Below are 26,129 nucleotides of genomic sequence, written 5' to 3'. Positions count from 1 at the left end.
TCCCCAGATTGTCATTAAACTTTTCGCACTCAATTTACCTATCATTTATCAGTAGCTTCCTCCTCAGTCCTGAGGACAATTTTAGTGCCATAACCTTGTTCTTGCTACATTTTATGGTAAGGGCCAACCTACTACAGTAATCAGCAAAACTATTCACCACTCTATGCATTGCATTCTCTGTTTGGGACAGCAGAACTACGTCATATGCATTTGCAGCGGTGAAATCAATTGAGTCCTCCCACATCTAACACTAAAACCCAGTTTGAAGTTGGCACTATACCCACAACAAAACCAGAGACAGACGTCTGGTAAAACACACGTAGGGTCCTTCTGCAACTGGACAGGGGATACAGAAGAATCATCTTGATATCCTGTTCTTTCCCTTTCAAATACACCCCAAGCGTTACATGTGACTCAACAGCCCTGACAAGCAAGATGTGACAGCCTGGTGTAACTGGTTTTCCACAGCCCCCATTCTGAATATTCTATGGAATTCAGACGAGTCATTTCTGTTCATTAAGGTCAGGCAATTCTGTGCTCCTGGGAGGAATTTCATAAGTCATTCACACCATATTCCGGCTAAGGAAAAGCTGGAGATTTAATACAAATTAGTCTCTAGGAACGTCAGACAGGTAAAAGGTAACTTTTTCAAAGTTACTTTTCCTTCATATTTATTGAAAATAAGACTTCACCATTGAATGTAATTTTTAATACCCATTATAAATAGTTGCATAATTATTTTTCTAGCTGGCCCCAGACCCAAAATAGCAGTATTAGTATTTTAATCCGTATGCTGGTTTTCGACATAGGACAGCTAGGCTTGCCATAGTGAAATTAGCTTTAAGAGCCTTATCACTGTAGTAACATGGTATAAATTATTTTCTACAAGTTCCACTCATAAATATGGTACATCCTACCTTGTGGGCCACAAAGCTTACATAGAGGTGAAATAAAGGTTGGTAAAATAGGGTTAATGTACCCGTTGCACTGCAGGTTTTACACTGCAGCAGTCAGGCAACACTGCTAGGCCTGAAGCCATGTTTTCATTTGTCACACTAAGGGCTGGCACAATAAGTGCTGCTGTCCACAAGTGACATTTACCTTTCCATGCCCTAGGTACAGTATCTTTACAATATACTATGGCATTATAGGAGAGTTAAATATGCTAAAACAGGGAATAGCCAATGTCTACATGTTTATGGGTCAGGGCACAAAAATCGAGCACTGGACAGCAGGGTCCCAGTGTGCAGAGACTAGCTGCGATCAATAGATTCAGCAAAAAATGGGGCTGACCGTGCAAAAATAGTATTTTTCTCACACAGCTCTATCCGTATGTCTGGATACTGGGATCTGAATTACATAATGTTACCTTTACAAACAAAATATACAAGTAGGCTATGAAATACTCAATTGCTGATAATACAATCTGGCTAGGTTCACTAAATGTACCCCAACTAAACAGCTTTATGATACAGGAACTGTAGTGGTAACAGAAACCTCCTTCACATCTGCTTGTCTGGCCAAAAAAGTGATTGAGCTTTGGAAGGAAGTACTAGATATGGATGATGTCAAAGGAGAGGTCTTACGCTGCTTCCTAGTCATTTTAAAGGAAAATGTAGGTCTGGTACGGAAACTTGTCTGCATAAATAAACCAAAAATACTTCAGCCAAATCTTTAGCCACATGACCACAAGGCAAAAACTTGAGTATCTCTATTGGCGTGGAAGATGAACCTATGGAATATTTTGCTTCGGGCAAGTGTTACACAATTTTACAATGAAAAATCACTCAGGATCATTGCAATAACACTAAATATGGCAACGGAAATTACAACGTATCTGCACTTCTGATAAGATCACATTTTGTTTGCTTTTAAGATTTCTCATGATTGTGGCCATTAAAACTATAATTAAAGGTAGAGTGGAAACCCCGCAAAATCCAATGTACATTAACTATGTGCATTTGTAAAGATTTCAGTGCTTAGCATCTTCAATCTTGAGCTACAGCTAGAAGGGAAGGAGGGGCACACAAGATACAATATTGTAGCATACAAGAAATAATTTTGTACTATTAGAGTCATATGCATGAAATCCGGACACTGGAACACATTTACTAAGCTATAATCTTCATGAAACCTTTTTGGGGGAACAGTCTTATCCAACTCAGCTCGTTCCTGGATGTTTTTGGTGTGATCTGTCAAGCAGAGGCTCAGGGAAAAAAATGATTGGAGTCCCAAAACCCGTTTTCCCCATGATTTTTTTAATAGGAAAATTAAACAGCCATCCAGAAAAAATGGCTGAACGGCATTACACCAAAATTGGGAGAAAGCTAGATCTTTATACAGAAAGAGTGCTTTCTGTGATTTGGTGTACATCTGTTCAGTATTTTTTTTGAGTAAGTAAGGTTTGAAATGTATGTATATTTCACACCGCATTACCATCCCGGATCCACGCACAGATCCCAAGTGCGGTGACCTCAAACCACGCAATCTGATTGGCTAGCCACAACTTGAAGAAAACGTTGTGTTCGCCATGTGAGGACTCGGTCCCAGTGGCACTAAAATAAAAAATGTTTACAAAGGCATGTAGAGGTTACTTGAACTGGGTATAGGGGGGTGCTCTCAGAGGGTTCCCCGTGAGGTGCAAATAAAAAATATATTTTATTTTGCAGTGCCATAGACCTGCAGAGCCGCTCAGTACGGAAACCCCATGTGATTCTGCGGCTGAACCGCAGATCTGGGGCACAGTGAAAAAAAAGTGGAGGGCTTGGGTGCTCAAACAAAAGGCTATGTCCACTGCGGGATGGCCTTCTACCGGGGCTGGGTACAGATCCTGCCAGAGGCCAGGCACATCGTAACACCCTACACCGCGGACGGCCAATGGCCATTTCCCCATGTGGGATTGGTATCAGACCCTTTGCCCAATTGCTGTGCATGGCTAAAGGCCATAAGCGCCGCAGGGTAGGTACAATGAGTTATGTTAAAAAAATCATTTTATGTTAAAAAAAAAAATTACATTCACTGGAGAAAAAACAAAGGTTACCAGTCACGTTATAATTGGGTATGGTAAAAAAGAAAATGTTCTATTAGGAAAAAAAATAGATATTCACTGAAAAAACCCAAAGGTTAAGTGATGTTATAGTAAGGTGAAAATGTCAGTTACAACATAACATTTTAAATTAATCAAAACACTGAAATTCAACAGTTCTAGTTAACTTAAGCAACTATAACTCGCCCACTGCCATGAACTGCTTACACCCTCACATATGAATTCACTCATTACATGTTCAATGACAGAACTGATAACATGACAGATGACATCTGAAATTACATAATTTATTAGATCACTGTGCATGGCGGAGGGGCGAGTTACAGTTAATTCATGGCGCAAATTCTACTTATTTCAGTTAACTTTAAATGATGAATTTCAGTGTTTTTTTGTTTAAATGTTATATAGTAACTGACATCTTCACCTAGCTATAACATCACTTTAACCTTTGGTTGCTCTTGAAACCCAAAAGAAAGCTGCTGAGAATATGTCAATTAAAAATCTGACAGTTGAAATTTGATATTCAATGTAATCTAGTAATTTGTATTAATCTAAATCAAGAGCATTGTGTAAAATAGATATCCTTAAAAAATTTTAAGAAGACAACGCATTTTTTACACTATACGTATATTCTAATTTACTACTACAAACCACAGGTTTGCTACTTTCTCGAAACTTCGTTTGGCAGTTGTGGAGTTTAACATACAGCTGGCAATCACCGCTCACCGTTTTTAAGAGCAATATAATAAATGAGACTTAATGATTACAGGTCTCAGCCCAACACAGTATTAATCCTACAAAACCTCGCCATAATGGAATTTTCGAAACCTTAACTGATGGCTGCAGCGAACCAACAGCAAAAACTTACCAAGCGTTTAGCAAATTCCTTGTTTTCGGACAGAAACCCATATCCCGGGTGGACCTAAAACAAAAGCAGAGTATTATCCTATATTAATCTTTCTTAATTAATAGCCGCTAATATGTGTAAGTTTTGTCCTATTACGAAACACTGTAAACATATTTACACCGTGCTTGGGAATTAGCTTCACGACGTTCCTGGATTTACACGCACGCCGCATTAAAGTCAAAGAACTGATCACACTAATTGTGGTTTGTCTGGCTAACAGCAGGCGTTTACTAACATCTGTTGTAGAACAGAATTTGTAAACGGCTTTTAGACATACAGGGTTCTAAAATGTGTATTAATAGTACAGATTCATCAATACAGGCAAAATAATGCGGAATTTCTTCTTAAGTATTTACACTTTTAAAGCCTTGACCCATGCAAGGAGCTCCTATTTACAAAGCTAATGTGCATTTTCCTAACAAAACAAAAAATAATTACTGGATGCACCATTTAACTTCTAGCAAGTCTAATTAAGTGTGCTTAATTGCAAAAAATAAATCGTAGTCAATGAATTCTGAAAACACTTTTCGGCATTCTCTGCAAAACCATTACATTAAACCATGCTGGCATCCAAAGGGTTAACGCTCAAAACTAATTGGGATTTTTTTCCATCGCTAGAAAATTTGGAAGTGAATTTTAGCCGATCCCTAGCGCGAAACCTGAATCCTGCAGCTACCGGCAGGATCAACAGCCAGCGACGCCAGATGTGACGTAGATCTTGATTTCTAGTAGAGATTCCAGAGATATTTAACGGGTATGGCACAAACTAGCCGGCGAAGCTTAGTCGTGCATTGTTTTATTCGTTTTATTTCTTTATAAATAAAAACTGCGGCCTTTTCAGTCTCCTAAATGAGGTGCAGCTGTAGCAGAGACTAATTCAGACTCACAGCTTGGGCTCCAGTCTTCCTAATGGCCTCCATTATGGCGTCCATGTTGAGGTAGCTTTTGCTGGTGGGAGCCGGGCCAACGCAGACGGCTTCATCTGCCATTTTCACGTGAACCTGAAGAGACAAAAAACAGAATTAACAGATGCTCTCAGCAAAAAATAATTATGATTACTGTGATCTATGGGTAGGAAATAGGCAATCTGATTGTTTCAGAGAAAATTAGCATGTTCAATTTTGCACGTTTTCAGAACGCAGAGGTCATGATGACACTGACAAATGCAATACTCCAAGCACAAAATCGCAAGCTATACGCCTTCATATTGTCTTAGATATTCACCAGCATATTCTACTGAAACTAAAAAAAAGTACCAGGTTGGCTGCGATGCTTATCATAGACATCCGTGATATGAGATTACCTTGTTATTTGTAACCAGGGAAGCCCTGTATGGAAATACTTCATATCAAGCACTCATGGCCATGAAGTAGGGGCTAATTAGCGTGAATCGGGCACAGGGATTCAGCGAGTGTCCTTGCACAGCATCAGGCCAGCCTTACACACAAATTAAAGCCTGCGACTAAAGAGTTCAATATCACCATATGTGGGGGGCGTGGCTTAGCAGGCCATCATGGCGGACGTGTGCTAAGCGAGCTCCGTCCTGCCTGCTTTTAATCCTACATTCATCCTGGTTCCTCTGACCCACAAACGATTCTGGAGGAGTCTCCACAGCGCGGACTTACCATAGCTGATGCCCGATGTGCTTCGGCAGTGCCCAAGCAGGTTCCTGCCGGAGTGATCGCGTGGAGTGTGCGACGCGGCCTGATTGCTGTGGAGGAGCCGGGGTGTTGCGTGATTCCCTCCGGAGGTGCCGGGTGTCTCGCTGGGTCCCACCCGCAGGCGGAGTCAACTGCTTGCGGGGCCTGAGGACTGCGGGGGACGGCAGCGTCGGCGGGAAGATTGTCGGCAGCCCAGATACCCTGCAGAGACACCGGTGGCGAGACGGCAGGAGATCAGAAGGCAGCCGTATCGGGCCGCACGGTTGAGGAGGGGTGCAGCGCGGCCGGCGTAGTGGTGGTGGCCTAGACCCCCAACGTGCGGAGCGCGTCTCAGCGGTGGGCGCCTCCGTGAGACGAAACCAGCATCACCGTTATTGGGGCAGCATATGAGGGATCCGTCACCCCCCCCTTGCTTGGAACCGCAGTGTGGGATCGGCGGCACTGTCGAGCCGCGGGGGGGGGGGCAGACTAACTGTGTGATTTGGTTTTGGGCCCTCCCTCTTTTATCGAGCGCTTGGGGTGGCAGCCTGCACGACCTTGATCCCCGCCTGTGTGTGTGGAGAATTATCCAGGAGGCCCTAGAGACGCTGTGGGTCGGCGGTGGCGGCCTCTGGGGTTGCCTACCCTATCTCGGTGCTGCACGACGGCCTGAGCGGGGCCTGAGAGAGTGACACGGCGGTCAGGTCAGGCCGCACAAGCGAAGAGAGCGGAGGCGTATTGAGCGCAGTGGCCCACAGTGGAGAATATTGGTGGAGGTGAAGAGACGACTCACCGTGACTGCTCCCCCCCATAAACAGGGCAGTAACAGGGGATCGGAGGTGTAACTTGGCAGTTGGGGATCGGCGGCGCAGTCGGGCCGCAGGGGGGGGTGACTGGGTGCTCTGTTGTCCCGCCTTGGGGTCGCCAGCACTAGTGGCCAACCGGACCCTAAAGCCCTGGAGGTTGGTGATTGTGGCAAATCTTTTGAGACGTTCAGACTAGGTCTTGCCTGGGCTCCCCACCCCCCCCCCCCCTATCATCTAGCAAGCATACTACCATCGGCGGTTAATCGGACCACGTGCATGCTGCGTGGGGAACGGGGTGGCTTCAGGCCCGGGGGCCGATTCACCAGCCCTGGTGCAGCTGCAGCTATCCTAGACTCCTATCGGGGACTTTGATTGACCTGTGTGGGCCTGCCTGAACGGAGATCCCTGCATGTGCGCTTGGCCCGGCTCTCCCCGGGTCTGCCTGGGACCCTAGAGGCAGCTATGACGAGGGATAAGAGTGGAAGGGGCTCAGCCAAGCATGGGCCCATTGACAAATTTACCGGTCCGGGCTGCAGCGGCGGGCGCGACCGGGGGCCAACCGGAGCCTGTTTCAGACAACGCGGCCCTCATGGCGGCCATCACCCAATCTAGGGACATGCTGGATGCCAAAATTGGAGCAGTGGGGTCGGACGTCACGCTGCTGCGGCAGGACTTGCGCAATGCAGTGTCCCGGATCACTGAAACGGAGACCCGCATCTCTGGAGTGGAAGATGAGGTAGCAATCCTAAAGCAGAAAATGGTGAATATGGAGACGGCTCAGAAGGGTCTGGCGCTCCGTGTCGAGGATGCAGAAGGGCGCGCCCGACGCAATAACCTAAGATTTGTGGGATTTCCGGAGGGTTGCGAAGAGGGTAACATGGATCGCTTCCTCACGCGGTGGCTGGAAAGTTGGCTTCCCTCCGAGGCTATGTCATGGTGCTTTGTCGTGGAGCAGGCCCACATAGCCCTCATGCAGAAACCACCGCCAGGGGCTCGCCAGTGATAGCAAAACTATTGAACTATCATGACCGAGATGCTATACTGAAACAGGCCCCGGCTAAGGAACCACTGCTCTACTACAATGTGCGCATCTTAATCTTTCCTGATTACACGCGGCAGGTGCAACAGTGTCAATCGTTCATGGCCGCGAAGGCCCGTCTAAGAGAACTCAAGCTCCCATACGCCCTCCTGTTTCCCGCTTGTCTGCAGGTGGTATACCGATACCGCACCCATTTCTTCGACACTCCAGAGGAAGTCTTCCGATGGACAGGTGAAACAGTGCGAGCGCACACACCGCCCGGGAGGGAATCGGACTCTTCCTCCAGTGAGGTGGCCCGGAGGGGTTCCCCCAGACAGCGGCGGAGGGACACCAGACGGTCGCGATCCCGGAGGCGTTCCTTGTCTTGCGGGGCCTACTCTAGGGTGGGGCCCCACTCCTGGGCGCCAGGTGTTGAAACCCTGATATCCGAGGTGGATATAGTGCTATGGAGTTCCGTCTGGCTCAACATGTACTCTGGCACATACTGGTCGGGGGAATCTGAATGTGGGCTGGAGCTCTGCCAGTCTCGGCTGGTCAGGGTCATGCCAGAGGACTATGGGCTGTAAGTTGGGGATCCATTTGTTGGGGCGGTTCTTGTCCCCCGTTGGTGATCGAGAACTAGCCCTGCTGCGGCAGATACTTCAGTGTTTTTGAGGTATGGGGTGGGGGGGGGTTTGTTGAAGGGGGTGTTGTTTGAGGTTCTGAGTCGCAGTTCCGCTTGGGGTCTGCTATTCTGTACACACGTGTCGCCACAGTCTTCCCACGGTACTGCACAACACTTCCTTTCCTTATGGCTAGCACTCTATATAGAGATCAGGAGACCCCAGGTGTCCTTCGCATTATAAGCTGGAATGTACGCGGGCCTTAGACAAAATTAAACGTGGGGCTATACTATATCAGGCGAAGAGGGCTAGGGCCGACATCCTTCTGTTGCAGTAGACACATCTATTGGGGACGAAGGCGCTCTGCAGAGGTATGGATTTCAGCAAGTTTTTCATGCGGGATTCATGAGGGGCTCCAGGGGAGTGGCGATTCTGGTTCACTACAGGGTCCCATATGTACACGCTCAACAATGGACCGACACACAGGGACGGTATCTGTTCATCCGGGCAAGATTGGGGAGGACCCCTTAGCTCTCCGTGGTGGGCGGGGACTGAAACGATGTTATGGAGTTAGCCAGGGACAGGAGTGGGGCTGGGGGTGGCTCAGGGAGTGGTCATCCCACGAAATTATACTGGCTGGTGACAGGCCTGGACTGGGTGGATGTGTGGAGGCGTGTCCATGGTGACAGGCGGGAGTACACGTACCTCTCGGCCGTCCGCAAGTCCTTCTCCAGGATCGATTACCTCTTTATTCCTCGAGTGATGGTTAGTAGGGTGGCGTTGGCTGAGATCCTACCCCGAGGCCTCTCGGATCACTCCCCAGTGTCTCTTGAGCTTTATATGGGTAGGGGCGACAACCCTTCCGATGGCGCCTCTCGGTGTGGCATCTACAGAATGAAGAATAGGATACGCCTATGAGAGAGGCCATTGACCAATGCCTAACCTTAAACGAGGGGTCGATGCCTAGCACTGCAACTCTATGGGAAACTCTCTGGGAAGTCTACCCTGCGAGGCGTGGACATATCCTGGTGTGCGGCGGCTCGTAGGACGCGTACGGAGGAATTGATTTGAGCGGAGGCCGAAATAGAGGCCCTTGAGTGCCGGGCTCGGGAGGAGGGAGCTGGACAGCATGTGAGACAACTACTTCTGGCCCAACAGTCCTGTGCCGCCCTCATGATGGATGAGGCCCGTCAAGTTTGGTTGGCGACACGTAGCAGGGTATATCAATGGGGGGACAAGTCCGGCAAGATGCTTCATCGGCTTTGTCAGGGCACCTTCCATTCCCAGGCCCTTCCGGGTATTCGGGACGAAGCTGGAGCACCGATTACTGACCCCGCTGCTATAGCAGAGAGCTTCGCCGCATACTAAGCAGATCTATATGCCCCCCGGGAGTGTTTGCCAGAGTACACCGTCGATAAATTCCTAGCTGATCCACCGCCCCAAGCGGTGTCGGACGAGGTCGTGACCAATTGTAGCTGCCCCTGACTGACGAGGAGCTGGGAACGGCCTTGGGTGAGCTCAATTCCGGGAAGGCTCCTGGACCCAATGGGTTCCAGAGTGAGTTCTTCAGGCGCTACAATACGCAGTTGGCCCCCCATTATCGGGCGGTGGTCGAGGAGGCTCGGGAACAGGGCCTGCTTCCCCCGGATTGGCGGCATGCTGAGGTAGTGGTGTTCCTTAAGCCCGGCCGGCCCCCGGAACAGCAGGCCTCATATCACCCCATCTCTCTTCTGAACATGAAGGCTAAAATCCTGGCCAAGGTGTTGGCCAATCGCCTCTTGCCTCACATCTCGACACTTATACATCCCGTTCAGGCGGGATTCATGCCCCAGAGGGCGACCAGGCACAATATCAGGCAGGCAAATATCGCAGTGGCGGCTGCTCCGCAGACGGGGGAATCAGCGACACTCCTATTAGCTGACATGGACAGGGCATTTGATTCCCTCTGTTGGATATATCTATTTGCATTACTGCGCAGACTTAACCTTGGCCCACGTTTCCTTTCCTACCTCATGCTACTCTATACATACCTGACGGTGACGGTACGGGTGGCTGGTGCGGTCTCCTCTACATTCTCGATCCAGAGGGGTACTCGGCAAGGATGCCCCCTATCTCCATACTTATTCGCCCTAGCCATGGAGCCGTTGGCGGCATGGGTGCGCATTGATGCACAGGTTCGGGGATTCGAGTGGGTTCCGGGTCTGTCCGACAGGATTGCGCTCTATGTGGACGATGTCCTGTTCTTTCTCACAGAGTTGGACAGGATGGGGCTGCGCCTCCTGCGGATCATGCAGATCTTTGGAGACTTCAGGATTATATATGAATCCCCGCAAATCTACACTGTGGGTTCTAGGAAATCGACCGAGGGTGGGCGACTGGGCGAATGTGATCCGGCTCGCAGTTGGGGAGTCTGAAATACTTAGGGGTGTTCCTCACAGACGTGCCAGCCATCTCCCGGGAGCGGAACCTGGCCCCGGTATGGGAGCGAGTCCGTGCAGACCTTAAGTCCGGGGCGCGTATGCCCCTGACATTGTACGGCAGATCAGCAATTTTCAAGATGGTGGCGCTTCCTCGGCTACTCTACCAGTTACAGAATCACCCATACCCGATCCCATCTAGATGGTTCCGATTGGTGAACTCTGTGCTTGAACAGTTTCTGTGGGAGGGGGGCACTGTGTGTGTGGCTTTGCAGAACATGCTTTCTATCCACTTATTGTGGAGGACTTGCGTCCTCAGACATCATCTCGTATTACCAGGCTTCACACCTACTTGTCCTCAATAAATGGTGATACGGGGACATGAGAGACCCAGCATATGCGCTAGAACGACGACTCATGGGGTTCAATACACTACATACCATTTTGTATTCGGCGCCGCTGCGGAGTGGAATGCCGTCGGCCACACGGGTGGTATTCTTAGTATGGAAGCAGGCGTTGCGCCGCATGGGTTGGGGGAATACCCTGACTAGGGAGACCCCCCCCTGCCAGAACTGGCGGCCCTACAGGGGTTCCGGGGATGGGACGATATTGGTATTTCGACTCTGGGAGATGTTTTGAGGGGCACGACACTCAAGTCTTACCGGGACCTACAGAGGGAATTTCGTATGCCCCAGTCACAATTCTATAGGTACCTCCAGTTTCGCCATGCGCTGTCCCCTAGTCTGGAGGGATTGGAATCTCTCCCTGAATTCAGTCCACTGGAGGCGAAGGTCTTTATGGGGGATCTAGAGACCAAAAAGATTTCCCGGATCTATCAATCCCTAGTCACACATTGCTCTACCACACTCCAGAAGTTGCGCGGGGACTGGGAGAAGGATGTGGGCTCACTGGATGAGGAAGACTGGAGGGAGGCCCTGGCGGCTCCACGGGGGGCGGCTATAGTGATGCGCCTTCGCCTCATCCAATTTAAATACCTGCACAGGGTCTATTTTATCCGGGCTCGACTGTACCGAGCGGGATTGGTTGCCTCCCCGGAGTGTCTTAGATGTGGTCGGGAGGAAGGTACATTCATGCATACTATCTGGCAGTGCCTCTCCCTGGATCACTTTGGAGGGGGGTGTTCTCCTGCCTATCTGAGGTCCTGGGGTGGGAGCTCCCGTGGACGCCGTGGCTAGCTCTGCTCCTTGTTATGGAAGGCATAGGGGGTAACATCTACAAAAGACACCTGATGCAACTAGGCTTCACATTGGCAAAGCGAGATATTGCCAGGGCGTGGAAAGCGCCGCGGGCCCCATCGGTGGCTGCTTGGAAGAACGGCTTAAGCTTTTGCATGGAGCTGGAACTCCAGGGGATGTCCGCGTAAACATTATAGAATATGGAAAAGGTGGGCGGATTGCTGTGGCTGGAGCCGCCAGTGGCTGTAGAAGCTCATTAATGGGGATGATTTCTGATGTACACAGAGATGTGGCGGTGCAGGGTAGGGGGGAAAATCGGGGGGGCGTGTGTTATCGTGCTAAGACCCTATTGCTGTATATAAAGGCTGTGGTTAGGACTATGCGGACTTGGTGTGACTTAAGGGGAGAGGAGGAGGGAGGGGGGAGTTGGGGGGGGGGGGTTTGGTCGTATTATTTTGTTTATTCTCATTATTTATCTTGTTGCCACTTCCAAAAGTCAGTTGCTCCTGTGCCACTGTATGGTTTGATTCGGCAGTTGTCTCTGGTGTACAGAGCCCTGCGATGTTTATACAATTGACAAATAAAATATGTTGTCCCCCCAAAAAATATATCACCATATGTGAACCAGAAAATGTAGAGAATTATTTGAACAAGCCAAGGTCGACGCCAATGTCTTCTGTACCTTCGTTCATAAGTGGGCTACATCCTTACTTTCACAATCAGGGATAAACCCAATGCTGCGGAACGAGATTAATGATCCCTTACAGAGCTGTTGAGGGTTACATTATTAAAGCACAAAAAATATTTACACACACGTTATTGGTTTCTTAGCCTTTTGGCTAGGTTTGCACTATAGAAATACCATACACATACATATGTAGTGTCGTGAGATCATATGCAGTGGGGCCCTTGTGGTCCTAGGCGGACTCCTTGCAAAGTTAAATAATCAGTTGGGAGGTATTTGGGTGTGTCTGGGTGCGGTCAATAAAGTCTATGATGCGGTGCATTCAGTTAACGGTTGCATGCCGAAGAACAAAGACATGCATTACTGAGCTCCGTGTGTGGCGTAGTCATTTTCGTGCTCCAGAGTTGGGGTAGATGCTACAACTGGTGACGAAGGTGGGAAATGTGCCCTAAGAAACAAGACTGCGCTCCATGAGAGTTTGCTGAGGTCCAGCAAACTGTTTGTGCGTGCCATATGCACCCCAAGAAGCAAGCTACAGATGGCATATGTGGAGTCAAAGCGCCACTTTAGCTCGTACAAGGGCCTCGAAGAAGGTGAAGGTCCTACAGAGAAGCACAGTTACAAAGCCAGCAAGAAGCCTGCTGGTAAGGTCGAAAGAAGAGATACAGCGCCACAGAGTAACACAGAGCCATCATCAATACAAAACAGAAGCGCTAAAGGCAGCTACGACCTGGTATGAAGAAATGCTAAAGGCAGCGATAGCCAGGTGCAAGAAGGCGCTAGAGGCAGAGATGACAAGGTGCGATGCACAAAGAGTGGTGACAAACATGTGCAAGAGAAAAAACTGCTACTTGCCGCCAAGAAAGAATATGGCACCGTACGGAATTAGCCTGGGTGTGACAATCCTGATATAAGTACACAGCTGATGCTTACAGAAGTTACAGGTTCGGGAGAGCAGCAATCGTCGAAGGGACAGCATATACTTTCAATGTCAGTAAGTTCCAACACAAGTTATGACGCTGCAGTGTTCCTGAAACTACCACCGCCATTCGATACTGCCAAAAAGCAGAACACTGGCACCAGATGGACTGCATGCATCAACAAAACGTTTGATGAATTCATAGAAGCCCTAGAAGAAGTAGATGACAAAAAGATCATCAAATGCATAAAGAACCTTGTAGGTGATGGTGTGAAAGAAATGCTAAAAAAAAATCACAAGTTGACGAAATATCGTACCGTAAAATCAAGGAAAATACGGAGGACAAGTTAAATCCAATGCCAAATGTCGAATATGTAAGATACATTTTCAGCCAGGCAACACAGCGAGCTGGTGAAACGATGGATGCATTTGTTGAAAGACTGGATATGCTCATCTAGCATTGCAAATTCAATGAATTCAATGACAAGAAACCATGCATCTGAATCATCGATGGATGCCTCTCAGATTCATTCAGACAAAGCATGCTAAGAAAGACGCTCAGTCTAGAAAAAAGTATTTCTAGCTGAGAGAGCTGAGGAATGTGCAGATCAATATGCTGCTGATTTGGAAGCTGGAACAATCCAAAATTAATCAGCATTGATCAGGAAAAGTAAGCAGAAACACAAAGTGGAGGCCCAGAAGATGATGTCTCCTAAGAAAAAGAATTTGTGTTTCCGATGTAGATTTCTATTTTTAGATGAAGGTAAATGTCCCGCCATTTGACAGATATGCAAAGGCTGTGTGAGAAAGAATCATTTCACAACAGTCTGCAAAGTAAAACAGAAACTAAGTATGTTATGACGAAAAGATAAAATGGGCGCCAAAAGGTTCCAGAAGCATTCTAGCCACACCTACAAGATTAAACGGCAACATCAATTGAGGCAAGTAGAGACTAAACAAATTTGATCGTCATCAAAGTCATTTTCCAAAGGCTTTTCACCATCGTCTTTGAGCGACAATGAAGAAGATGGGTGTGAAATGGCGATACCTTCCACAGAAAAACATGCACATGTAGTATTGGCTGCTTTCAAAGAATAACGTACATCAAAGAGAGATCACCATGTTGGCCGATACCTCAAGATCACACTAAAGGTAAATGGCTGCCCTACAACTTTCATTATAGAGAGTGGTGCATCAATCAATATCATGCCTGAAGAAATATACAACCAGCTGTCTCCGGTACCACGTCTGAAGCCATCGAAAACAAAGGTTTACATGTGGGATGCTTCTATGCCATTACAAAGTCAAGGGTAATTTGTAGCAACCATGAGGCATAAGAAAACAACAGTACAATCACCCATTCATGTTCCCCAAGGTACTTTGCTGAGTCAGTGTCTACTTAGTTTCAGCCCTGCTGATGAAATGGGATTGATATCCATTAACTACAACCCTAAGGCACATTCTGAAATAGTAAGTCAATTCCTGTCGTTATTTTATGGACCAGGGAAACTTATGACAATGAAGGAGCAAATTCACATTAACAAGGATATTCGTCCTGCTGCTCAGCGACACCATCGGCTTACTTTTCATTTACAGGAGGCGGTTTGAGAAAGAACTGGAAACATTACTGAAGCATGACACCATTCAGCACACTACTGGTCCGATGCCATGGGTTTCGCCCATAGTGGTAGTGCCAAAAAAGGACAGTGGACGAGCAGTGCACATTTGTTTTGATACGCGCAAAGCCAACAAACCAATCAAGAGTGGAAGACATCCAGATCCACACATAGCGGATATGGTTACACAGCTGAATGGCGCCAAAGTCTTCTCCCATCTTAAGTTGAACAAAGGATGCCATCAACTCCAGCTGGAAGTGAACTGTAGGCGCATTACTACTTTTTCAACTCATGTGGTCTTGGTCAGATACAAAAGACTCCTTCTTGGTGTGGTGTTGGCCGCAGAAATCTTTCAGAATGTCATTCACCGAATAATTCCACCGGTCACACATGCTTTTAACTACAGTGATGATATATTGGTGTTTGAGGCCACATGAAAAGAAAATGACAAAGCTCTTACACAAGTGTGTTGTTTGCTTGCCGGTGTAGGTCTCTCGTTAAATGCAGAAAAGTGTGAGCTTCACAAAACCGAAATAGAATTTTTAGGGCATATAGTCTCTAAAGGGGAAATGACTCCTTACCATGAAAAAGTACAAGCATTGTCATCCAACTGTCCTGCGCAAGATATAACCATGCTGCAATCCTTCTTTGGCATTGGCAGCTATTAATGTATGCTTCAGCCACTTTAGACGCTGCACTGTGATGCTGTAACAGCACTCATGAGAAGTAAACTGCAGGATTTTGATCTTTTCCCGGCTTATGCACAATTGTGTAATTATACTCTTGCAATCTCAACCTCCACATCTTGGCTTTTGGATCTCTGAATATGGCGAGCAATGCCTGGTGGTAAAGTGACAGGGGTGAAATGTTTTCCGTACAGAAACACATGAAAATATACACAAGCCCACTTTACAGCCAGGCTCTCTTTTTCAGGCTGAGAATAGGCACGTTTAGTCTGAGATAGACTTCGACTGGCATAGGCCACAATGCGTCTTTGAGCATTTGGATGTCAGTTGTGTTGAGCAAGGATCGCACCCAACCCCACTGGGCTTGCATCTACAACATCAGTATGTAACTTTGGATCAAAGTAAACCATTTCATCTGCATTTTCAATTGTGTGCTTGATTTTCTTGAAACTTTGATCACATTCAGAGGACCATTGGAAGGGAACATTCTTCTTTGTCAGCTCTCATAAGGGGGCAATCACTGTGGCAAAATCTTAAATGTATCAGGAGCAACTTCACAGTAAAGCCCAACACCCCTACAGCTCTATCCATTGAGCAGATCCTTGCTGCTACCAATACAGAGACTTGCTCACAATCAAGGATATAATTGCAACACAATCATGGAGAAAACAGACTCGACCTATCAAAAATTAAAAAATGTGCAGGATGAACTTTGTCACTCACGAAAGTATCATAATAAGGTTCAAGAATTGACATGCCTGAGAGCTTGAGACAACAAGCTATTGAACTGGCACACGAAGGACATCGTGGCATTGTAGCCACCAAGAAAGCCCTCAAAGACTGAGTGTGATTCCCTCGCTTTGACTAAGGAGTCGAGAAGGAACTAAAAGGGTGTCACCTGTGTAAATGCTTGCCCTCCAAAACAAGACAGCATCCGTTATATATATCTGACCTTCCTAAACAAGCGTAGGAGGAAATTGCAGTTGATTTCTTTGGACCTTTAAACAATGGTCATCATCTTATATTAGTTATTGGGTTGCTTCGATGTTCATCAGCTTCAGACCTTACAGGTGAAACATGTCCACCTCAATGCCCAGTCAAGCACCTGAGTCTACATCTACGACGCCAGATGACAGTGCAACTCCTTCACCCCATACAACTCGTTCTGGAAGATTGGTGTGAGCACCTCGACGACTCACTGAGGAACTCTATTGTATGCATGTTATCTGTGTTTTTTATTTAACAAAAAGGGAGAGATGCAGTGACATGGGATCATGTGCAGTAGGACCTTTGTGGTCCTAGGCGGACTCCTTACAAAGTTACGTAATCAGTTGGGAGGTATTTGGGTGTACCTGGGTGTGGCTAATAAAGCCTATGACACCGTGCGTTCAGTTAATGGTTGCATGCCAAAGAATAAAGATATGTATTGCTGATCTCCGTGTGTGGCGTAGTCATTGGCATGCTCCAGAGCTGGGGTGGATGCTACACATATACATACATAAAATGTAAAAGTCCTTCAGAAGTGGGGAAGTGTGTGGGAGGAAATGACAAAGGTTAATTTGAACTAACAGCTCCTTCCATTCACTTCATCCAATTGTAAATAATCAAAAGGCAAACTATGTTGAGGGGTGTTGTTAAAACAAGCTGGACATAATGATAGAACTATCCACTTTCAGCAATCTTCAACAGGAAGTAAAACCACATCTAAGAGATCAAACTTCGAACAGCAGTCAACGCACTGAAAACATTAATGAGTGGGAGCGGGTCCACGCAAAACTGTGCTTTTAAAAAGAAATGTAAACAAATCTTTTTTTACGTTTTTCTTATTCTTGTTGCTCGTTGCAGCATACAGATAATAAATACATCATTGCAACTGAGCTATACAAATTGTGTCACAATAGACAATTTAGTGTAATATGTCAGCAAATGATTTGTTCAGTGAACAGTTGCATTAGGTCAGCAATTTACTATTGTAGTATGATGTTTTGGACATAGGAAGAAATTAGAAAGTATAGTATAACAGTAACAAACAAAACCGTATTAAACGACAGCAATCTCAAAAGAAAGAGAGGGGCCCTTTTACCACCAAAGGAGTAGGGCACTAAATAGACTACAGTCAAGAAAGCAATCCCCTTTGGGTAATTCAATCACATAGCTCTCATCCCCATACACCCAAATATTTTCTATCACCAAAACATAAATAGAGTTGATACTATAGGTCCTCCCGACAGAACACTCATAAGGGTCAATTATACCCTGTACAGTTTATTATTCATCATTTAAAAACACATTATAGTACATAATTATCTAAAAAAGGAATTCATTCCTATATTAAAAAAGCACATTAAAAACCAATACTCTTGCACCATACAAAAAGAGAATATTATTGCTTCACATGAAGACAAAACAATACAGTATTGGAGAACATGCAAGGAAGTTGTTTCCAGTCAAAAAGCACCATAACAGTCCCAAAGGAAGTAGTGTGGACTTTATACACGCATCAACGCGTTTTGGTGGGTACTATTATTAGACCACCACCTTCTTCAGGAAAAAGACGATATTTACCAAATTCAAATCGTTATCCGTACTACATTGCAAAAAACGCTTTTTTATGTTTTTTCCTTTGTTTTTGTCCTGCAATGTAGTACAGATAACGATTTGAATTTGGGAGAAATCGTTTTTTTTCCTGTAGAAGGTGGCGGTCTAATAATAGTACCCACTGAAACGTGTTGATGCCTGTATAAAGTCCACTCTAGATCCATTAGGACATTTGTTATACCAAACGTATTTTTAAGATAAGAAGTTATCTTCTTGTGTAACAAGTGATCTATGTCAGACCGTTGTGGTTCTTTTTGACTGGATACAACTTCCTTGCATGTTTTTAAATGATGGATAATAAACTGTGCAAGGTATAATTGACCAATTTTGAGTGTTCTGTCGGGAGGACCTATAGGATCAACTCTATTTATGTTTTGATGATAGGAAATATTTGGGTGTATAAGGATGAGAGCTATGTGATTGAGTTATCCAACGGGGACTGTTTTCTTGACTGTAGTATAACAGCAAGCCTATTCCTACTTCATATACAGTAGCAGAGAGGGCAAAACTTTGTCAGAAAACTTTGTCAAAACTTCGGGCCTCGATCCAATTCTGGAAGGATCTACCTCTGTCCCTCATAAGCAAGATAACCATTGTAAAAATGATCATCTTACTGCAGTGCCTATTTGCACTTCAGAGCACCCTGTATGATATCCATAGACACTACTTTCACACCTTGGATAGCCTTATAGTGGATCTCCTCTGGGGAAATAAACAGACGTGTCAAGTTAGCCACACTGCAGGGGACATGGTGTCGGCGGAGTCTTGATGTTCTGCATCTGGAACTCTACTAAATGGCGGCAGACCTACAGAACACAATTCATTGTCTTGACCCTTTTGACAACTGGAAAAAACAGCTCCTACAGGAAAGCCATGATGGACAATCTCTATCGGTCCTGCTATTGAGTGGCTTGTGAGTCCCCTCCACCTTTCCCTAAATTATTCGACTGGTGGCCGGTGTTTGGGAGGGGGTGGTCCGGAGAGTGATATTGTGCACGATGGGGGGGGCGTGGCTAGCAACATGGCCGAGTAGGACGCGAGTTCTATCGCTCCGGCTACCGGCAGTGATCCGACTTACTGAACGGCGACCCAGAGTCCAGACGACGATACCTGGCAGCTCTCCAGCGGCTGCTGCATCCCCCAGGCAGGGTTTGAATGCCCAGCGGGGTCGCAATAGACCCGTTTCTGTGGAGGACAGAGGCGGAGACGGAGCCTGGGCGCGCGACCCAAGACGGCGCCGGCTCCCCGTCTCTGAGAGTGACGCGGCGGCGAGCCTGGTGGGTCCGACTTCCGGGGGAACCGAAAGACGGCGCTCTGTAGTGCAAATCCGGACTGGTGCGGCCCCGGCGGGACCCGACAGCGTGTGAGGGAGAGAGAGGCAGGTGTGAGCGCCCGGGCACGGTGAGATCAAGCTGGCCCTGACTAGCGTGGCTGCGCTGAAGACGCCGGGCTGTCCCCGCTGGAGGCCGCGGGATCCAAGGGGTGCAGGCGCGACCGGGCCCTTGTGCTTCGTGGAGAGAGCCGCCGGGAGCGAGGTGCGGAGGGGGACGGCGGCCCCCTCCCCCCCCATTGCGGGATTCAGCGGAGGAGACGATCGGTGGGGCCCTCGGTGATTCTCCATCTAACTGCTGGGGGTGCGCTGCCTGCCCCCTGCCCCCTGCGGTGATACCTAAGTGCTGCACGTAACGGGCTGAGGTCCGGCACCGCCGCGGCAGGAGTGTGTGGAAGGCGACTAGCGGGCCTGGGAGACCCGGGTCTCCGCGGGGTCATCCCGGGACGAAGAAGGTACGGCGGTGCAGCACGGGGCAAGAAACTGGGACTAGGAGCGGCTAGTGGAGCTCAAAGCCTCTCATAAGCAACTCCTATGGAAGGTGGATGATGCCGATAATAGGGCACGACGCAACAACCTCCGTTTTGTAGGCTTTAGGGAAGGAATTGAGGGACCTAATACGGCGGAGTTTCTCCACGACTGGCGGTTACGTACATTTCCGAAAGAGAAATTCTCCACCTGCTTTGTAATTGAGAGGGCGCATAGAGCTCTGCTGGCGAGACCCGTCGGTTGGGGCGCGGCCGAGGCCAGTCATTGCGCGCTTCTTAAACTTTTTGGACCGTGACATGATCCTGCGAGAAGCTCGGAAACTTGGGGTCATCCGAAACGAGAACGCGCATATTATGATTTTTCCGGACTACAGCCAGGAGGTACAAAAGCAGCGCCGTTCCTTTGATGCAATCAAAGCCAAGCTGAGAGCACTTAAAAAACAGTATATGCTGTTATTCGCAGCGAAGCTGAAATTAATCTATAAAGAAAAGTCCCATTTTTTTAACTCCCCAGAAGAGGCCTGGCAGTGGCTGGAGGAACGCCCACCGGTGGGCGGGGGGCCGAAGGTGTACCGGGAGACACCAGCACGGGGGCACCCTGGGGGGGAGCCGCGAGGATCACCGAGGTGGCAGCGGGAGGGACGCAGGCGAGAACGCCGGGACTGGACAGCCGCCCCGTTAGGACGTCTGGAACCCGGAGGAGGAGACGGAACAGTACAGCATCGGTCCGGCTGACGGGCTCGCGCTTCCGCTGCTTGGCAGAGCAGGCACGCTCAGAGGGGGAAGAAGAACCCGGTGATGTCGCCTCGGAGGGAGAGGACCTGGAAGGACACCCTCTGGTGGCTGCCATAAGAGACATGCAGCAGGGACAAACGCAAGACACAGAGGCCTCGAGGGAAGAGCTGCAGGACTCTAACTCGTGAGGAAGAGTTACGAAGGGTCAGCCAGCCGTGGTCACCGTAGCGGAGAGCACGCAAGTTTGTGGTCTGCCCCCTCCCTTGTTTTCTTTCCCCCCCACCTTTTGCCTACGATTTATTTTAACAGTAGCTGGACTGTCTTATATTGTGCTACTGCTGTTCCAGTTCATGTTGTGGTTTCGGTTGTGGGTAAGAACTTTTGTGGAGGGGTAAAGCGGGCAAGTTCGTGACGAGGTAACTAGCGGGTGGGCGACAGACCTTCAACTGAACAGCTGTATCCCTGTCGGTAGGACGGTGATGGGCTTGGACGGGGGAGAGGGGTGGGGCGGGGGGCATTACTGGGGGGTGTTAATTGAGGGGATGGTGGAAGGGTGGGAAGGTTCAGAGGGGGGGGGGAGGTTGAGGTTTTGGTTCATGTTTTTAAGCATGCCGCAGATGGGAAGGTCCGCGACACCTATTGGCCCTGCACCGGGGACTCGCCGGGACATGTCCTGACCCAGTTTGATGTCTTCTGATAAGCTGGGCGTCCCCGGGACAGGGGAACGCGATGATAGAAAGATCAAAATCCTTACCTGGAATGTAAATAGACTAGGCACAAAGATAAAGAGAGGACTGGTCATGGCCTTAAACGGAGGGCCCCTGATATAGTACTGCTGCAGGAAACGCATCTGCAGGGGACAAGATGTGGATTCTTGGCTAGGGGGGCGTACAGGGTACTGGCACATGCAGGGTACACTTCAGGATCGAGAGGGGTGGCCATTTTAGTGAGGAAATCCCCCCCTTTCATAGTTACAGACACCTGGTTGGATCCACAGGGGACATATGTCGGAGTAACGGGGACATGGAGACGCCAGAAGACGACGGTGGTGTCCGTGTATGCGCCCCCCAGGCTACAGGCAAGAACATATGCACGGGTGACTTACATTATTCTGGGCACGCCGGACTCACAGCACGTGGTGGGGGGAGATTTTAATGACGTGATACACCCCACACTGGATAGGTCAGGGGAGCGACTGGCCCCTTCGGCGCCCTCCCACTTAGCACAATTTATTGACACGGTAGGGCTGACGGATGCCTGGAGATGGGTCCACCCAGAGATTAAGGGGTACTCGTATTTCTCAGGGGCGCACAAGGTGTACTCCAGATTGGACTAGATCTTCCTACCCCGCCATGCGCTGGACGCGACGAGTCGAGCGGAATTCCTGGCGCGTGGCATCTCAGACCACTCTCCGCTGTTGATGACGCTGGGACTGCGACACGGGGCGAGGGCTGGGAGGTGGAGACTGGCGGCATGGGATCTGCAGAATAGAGACCTCGTACGGGGATTTAGGGCGGACGTGAAAGTCTATTTGGCAGACAACTTGGGCTCAGTGGAGTCGGGAGTGACGATCTGGGAGGCCCTGAAGGCGGTCCTCCGCGATAAAATACAAACTAGAATAGCGGAAAACAGGAGGACGCAACAGAGGGGTATTAGGGAACTGGAAGCGCGTATTCTGGCACTGGAAAAAGCAACATGTCATGGGCGGGGGGTCACCCGCGCTCCGAAGACTGCTAGACGCCCAACAGCAATATAAGGACATGACGAATAACGAGGCCAGGACGCAAGCACTGGCCACCCAGCATAGATTGTACGAAGTCGGGGATAAATCGGGGAAATTGCTGGCATGGCTGAGCCGCAGAGAACAGGAAGCGAGGTGGGTCGATCAGGTGATAGGCGCAGATGGCCGGCCTAGTAGGACCAATGCTCAGATAGCCCAGACATTTGCAGAGTATTATGAGGACTTTTATGGGTCTAGAGAACTGGGCACGACGGCTGAGATCAGTCAGTATTTAGAAGAGGTTGAGACACCCAGTCTATACGCGGAGGAGAGAGAGAGCTTAGAGGCAAAGATCACTGCAGATGAGATACGGGAGGCGCTGGCTAAGTTGCGCCCGGGGAAATCCCCTGGCCCCAACGGGTTCCCAGCAGAATTCTTTAAAAGAATGGCTGACCTCCTCACCACGCATATACTGGCATTATTCAATGGGGCGTGGGAGGAGGGGACGCTCCCGCCAGATCTCCGCATGGCTACGATAGTACCTATCTATAAGCAGGGCAAACCGCCGGACGTGTGCTCATCCTACCGTCCTATATCTCTATTGAATATAGAGGTGAAACTCCTAGCGACAATCCTGGCCCTTCGACTCCAAAAGGTGATGTCAGGCCTGATTCATTTAGACCAGACGGTTTTCCTGCCGGACAGGGCGACTAGACATAACCTACGGCGGACGCACAACTGGTTGATGGAGGTGTGTGCGCGTGAGGGGCCCAATGTTTTTCTCTCCCTAGACGCTGAAAAAGCGTTTGACGCGGTGCATTGGCCCTTCCTAGATAGCGTGCTGATAAAGTTTGGATTGGGTCCAAAATTTAGACAGTGGATTAAGCTTCTCTACACGGACCCACGAGCGAGGGTTAAAGTCAATGGAGCCCTTTCAAAGGACTTCCCCATACGAAGAAGGACCCGACAGGGATGTCCTCTGTCCCCGCTACTATTCGCCCTCACCATAGAAGTGCTGGCATGTGAAATACGGCAGGATAGCCAGATAGCTGGTTTTAAAATCCATTAGGTGAGGGATATGAAGAGAAGATCTCGCTGTACGCGGATGACATCCTGCTGTATGTTACATCACCGGAGGTCTCGATCCCGAGACTATTCTCTCTGTTGGAGCGCTATGGGTTGCGCTCGGGCTATACTATAAATTAGCCTAAATCGGTCCTGTACAATCCCGGGGTGAGAGACTTGGGCAGGGCAATACACGAGACACTACGGGTGACGACCGACGAGTTTGTATATTTAGGTATTTACATAACAACTGGTAGCTCTGTCTCATATGCGAAGAACATCCAACGGGCTCTACTGAACTTTAAGGAGGATGCGTCCAGATGGAAGACCCTCCAACTCACAATGTTAGGGCGGGCGGCAATGTATAAAATGATCACCTTACCGCGATTCCTCTATGCACTACAAAACGAATATTTCCCCCTCCCGCGTTGGGTGTTTCAAGAAATAAACGAGGGTCTGAGAGAGCTGCTCTGGTTGGGGAAACAGCCCAGGATAGCGCAGGAGACGCTACAGAGAAACCAGTACAATGGAGGAATCTCGCGCCCAAACGTAGCGGCATACTACTGGGCGGAGCATCTTGCGCCAATAAACGACTGGTTACATGCCTCGGCGGACCACCCCACATATAGACTGGAAAGGGCGAAATTAGATCGCCGCACATGTCTGCACTATCTTTATGGAGGGAGGGGGAAGGCTGCACTATTATCGGCAACGAGGGTGACGGTAGAGCTCTGGGATAGGGCGACAAGACAAATTGGATGGCGGCACAAACCGTCGAGACAAACCCCCATCTGGAGGTGTGCCTGGTTGCGAGAGTTACATAAGCTGAAAGGATTCCGACGGTGGGATGATATTGGCATCTCCGTGCTGGGTGACCCCCAGCGCCGGGGCACCATAAAGTCCTTCCAGGAATTAAGGGCGGAGTACGGCCTGCACTGCACTCAGTTCTTAAAGTATGCACAACTACGCTACGCATGGCAGGCAGAAGAGGCGTTGTCGGTCCCCTTGCCGGACTATTCGCCGCTGGAGGGCCGCCTATTACAGGAACAGGTGCAGACCAAGCTAGTTTCCTTGACTTATAAAAACCTACTTAACAACATGCCGGACGGGTTGGTGAAATTGAGGAATATGTGGGAATCGAATGTAGGAGAAATGGACAAGCTTGACTGGGAAACTGCCCTGATGCACCCGAGGGTAGTGGCAATAAAATCTCGGCTCCGACTCATCCAACATAAGATCTTACACAGAGTCTACTATGATCGACTCCGCCTACACCGAATGGGGAGGGCCACTGACCCTAGCTGTTTGCGATGCGGACACGCGGAAGGCAACTTCTACCACATCATCTGGGAGTGTGGGATCCTCCAAAGTTATTGGGCCAGGATAGTGGGAGAACTCGGGAACGTACTTGAGATGACCCTACCCCTGGAGCCCAAATTGGTTCTACTAGGGCTAACGAATGGTATAGACCTGACTCGACCCCAGCTCATTTCCCTGACGCTAGCGTTAGTAGTGGCCAAGAGGGATATGGCACGGGAATGGGGTGCCCCGAACCCCCCGACGAAGACTGGAGGAGGGGGATGGACATGTATATGGCGGCCGAAAGAGTAACATACAAAGCACGGGGCTGCCCGAAGAAATTAGCCAGAGTATGGGGGAAGTGGCGACGATATCATGGCCTAGATGGGGGGCTCTGAGGGGGAGGAGTTCGCGGTGCTGACAGCCTGGTTGCATAGGGGAACGACTTGGATGCACCGAGAGGCCTCGATGGATGGTGGGTGCTTCTATATCAATGTATCGAGGTGTCTGGGGCTAGGCTGGGGGAGGGGGGCGGTGGGTGGAGGCAGAGTACTAGGAAATGGACGTTTCAATTTGGCATGCTTATTATGTTCTGTGTTGGAAATGCAAATAAATATATATATATAAAAAAAAAAAGATATTGTGCACGATGTATACTCCGTACATGCCATTGTGGGTTGTGCAACCCTTCCTACAAATCGCCGACTGCATGTTGGTGCAGAGATAGAAGGATGGAGGCTATGATACTATGGAGGACCTCTCTCTACTCCAGAGGGCAGTTCATCAAGAGGGAAGAAGCAATAGATTATTTTTTGTTCTGCATGGGACAATACCTCCAATACATTAAGATTTCAGCTAGCACGGTGTGGTCGACTTTTCTCAATGCACCGCCCCGCTCAGGTGTCCCAGTTAGGTCTTGTAGGAAACGTTGCCATTTTTACTTAAACACGGATCTTTCCTAAAGTTGCCTGCACTTTCCACATCGACTGTTCACACATTTGCATTTGTGACACTTTGGGTTGGTTACCTGGAAACACCGACCTTGCTTACACTAATCAACTTAGCAAAAACATTATCATATTGCCTTGGCATTGTGTACAAGGACTACACGTTCGTTGTGCAAATGTGTTTGTTATTTAAATCCATATGACGACACAGCTATACGTAGAATACAAATAATGGCAGCCTGATCACAATCTCAGCTTAAGGCAACAATGCCTTTTTCTATATATAAACACCTGTTTCTGGGCATATGCAGAGGAGGCACTTCTGCTGAGTTCCAAAGGTCCCTACATGCTGAAGCTTTCGCTCAGCAGCTGACTGACATCTCCGTGA

General features: G+C 48.6%; 1 protein-coding gene across 1 annotated transcript in view; it reads right to left on the bottom strand.

Moving 5' to 3' along the window:
• Positions 1-26,129, bottom strand: part of PCCA (propionyl-CoA carboxylase subunit alpha) — a 2,516,110-nt gene that overhangs the window by 2,005,973 nt on the left and 484,008 nt on the right. Inside the window, exons 5-6 of the mRNA XM_085622263.1 lie at positions 4,841-4,954; positions 3,915-3,968 (exon numbers count right to left, since the gene is read on the bottom strand). Coding sequence (XP_085478389.1) covers positions 3,915-3,968; positions 4,841-4,954 — 168 coding nt within the window. The remainder of the gene's footprint in view (positions 1-3,914; positions 3,969-4,840; positions 4,955-26,129) is intronic.

This window comes from Triturus cristatus, chromosome 8 (assembly GCF_964204655.1).
Source record: "Triturus cristatus chromosome 8, aTriCri1.1, whole genome shotgun sequence".
Classification (NCBI taxonomy): domain Eukaryota; kingdom Metazoa; phylum Chordata; class Amphibia; order Caudata; family Salamandridae; genus Triturus; species Triturus cristatus.
This window is presented reverse-complemented; position numbering and strand designations above follow the sequence as displayed.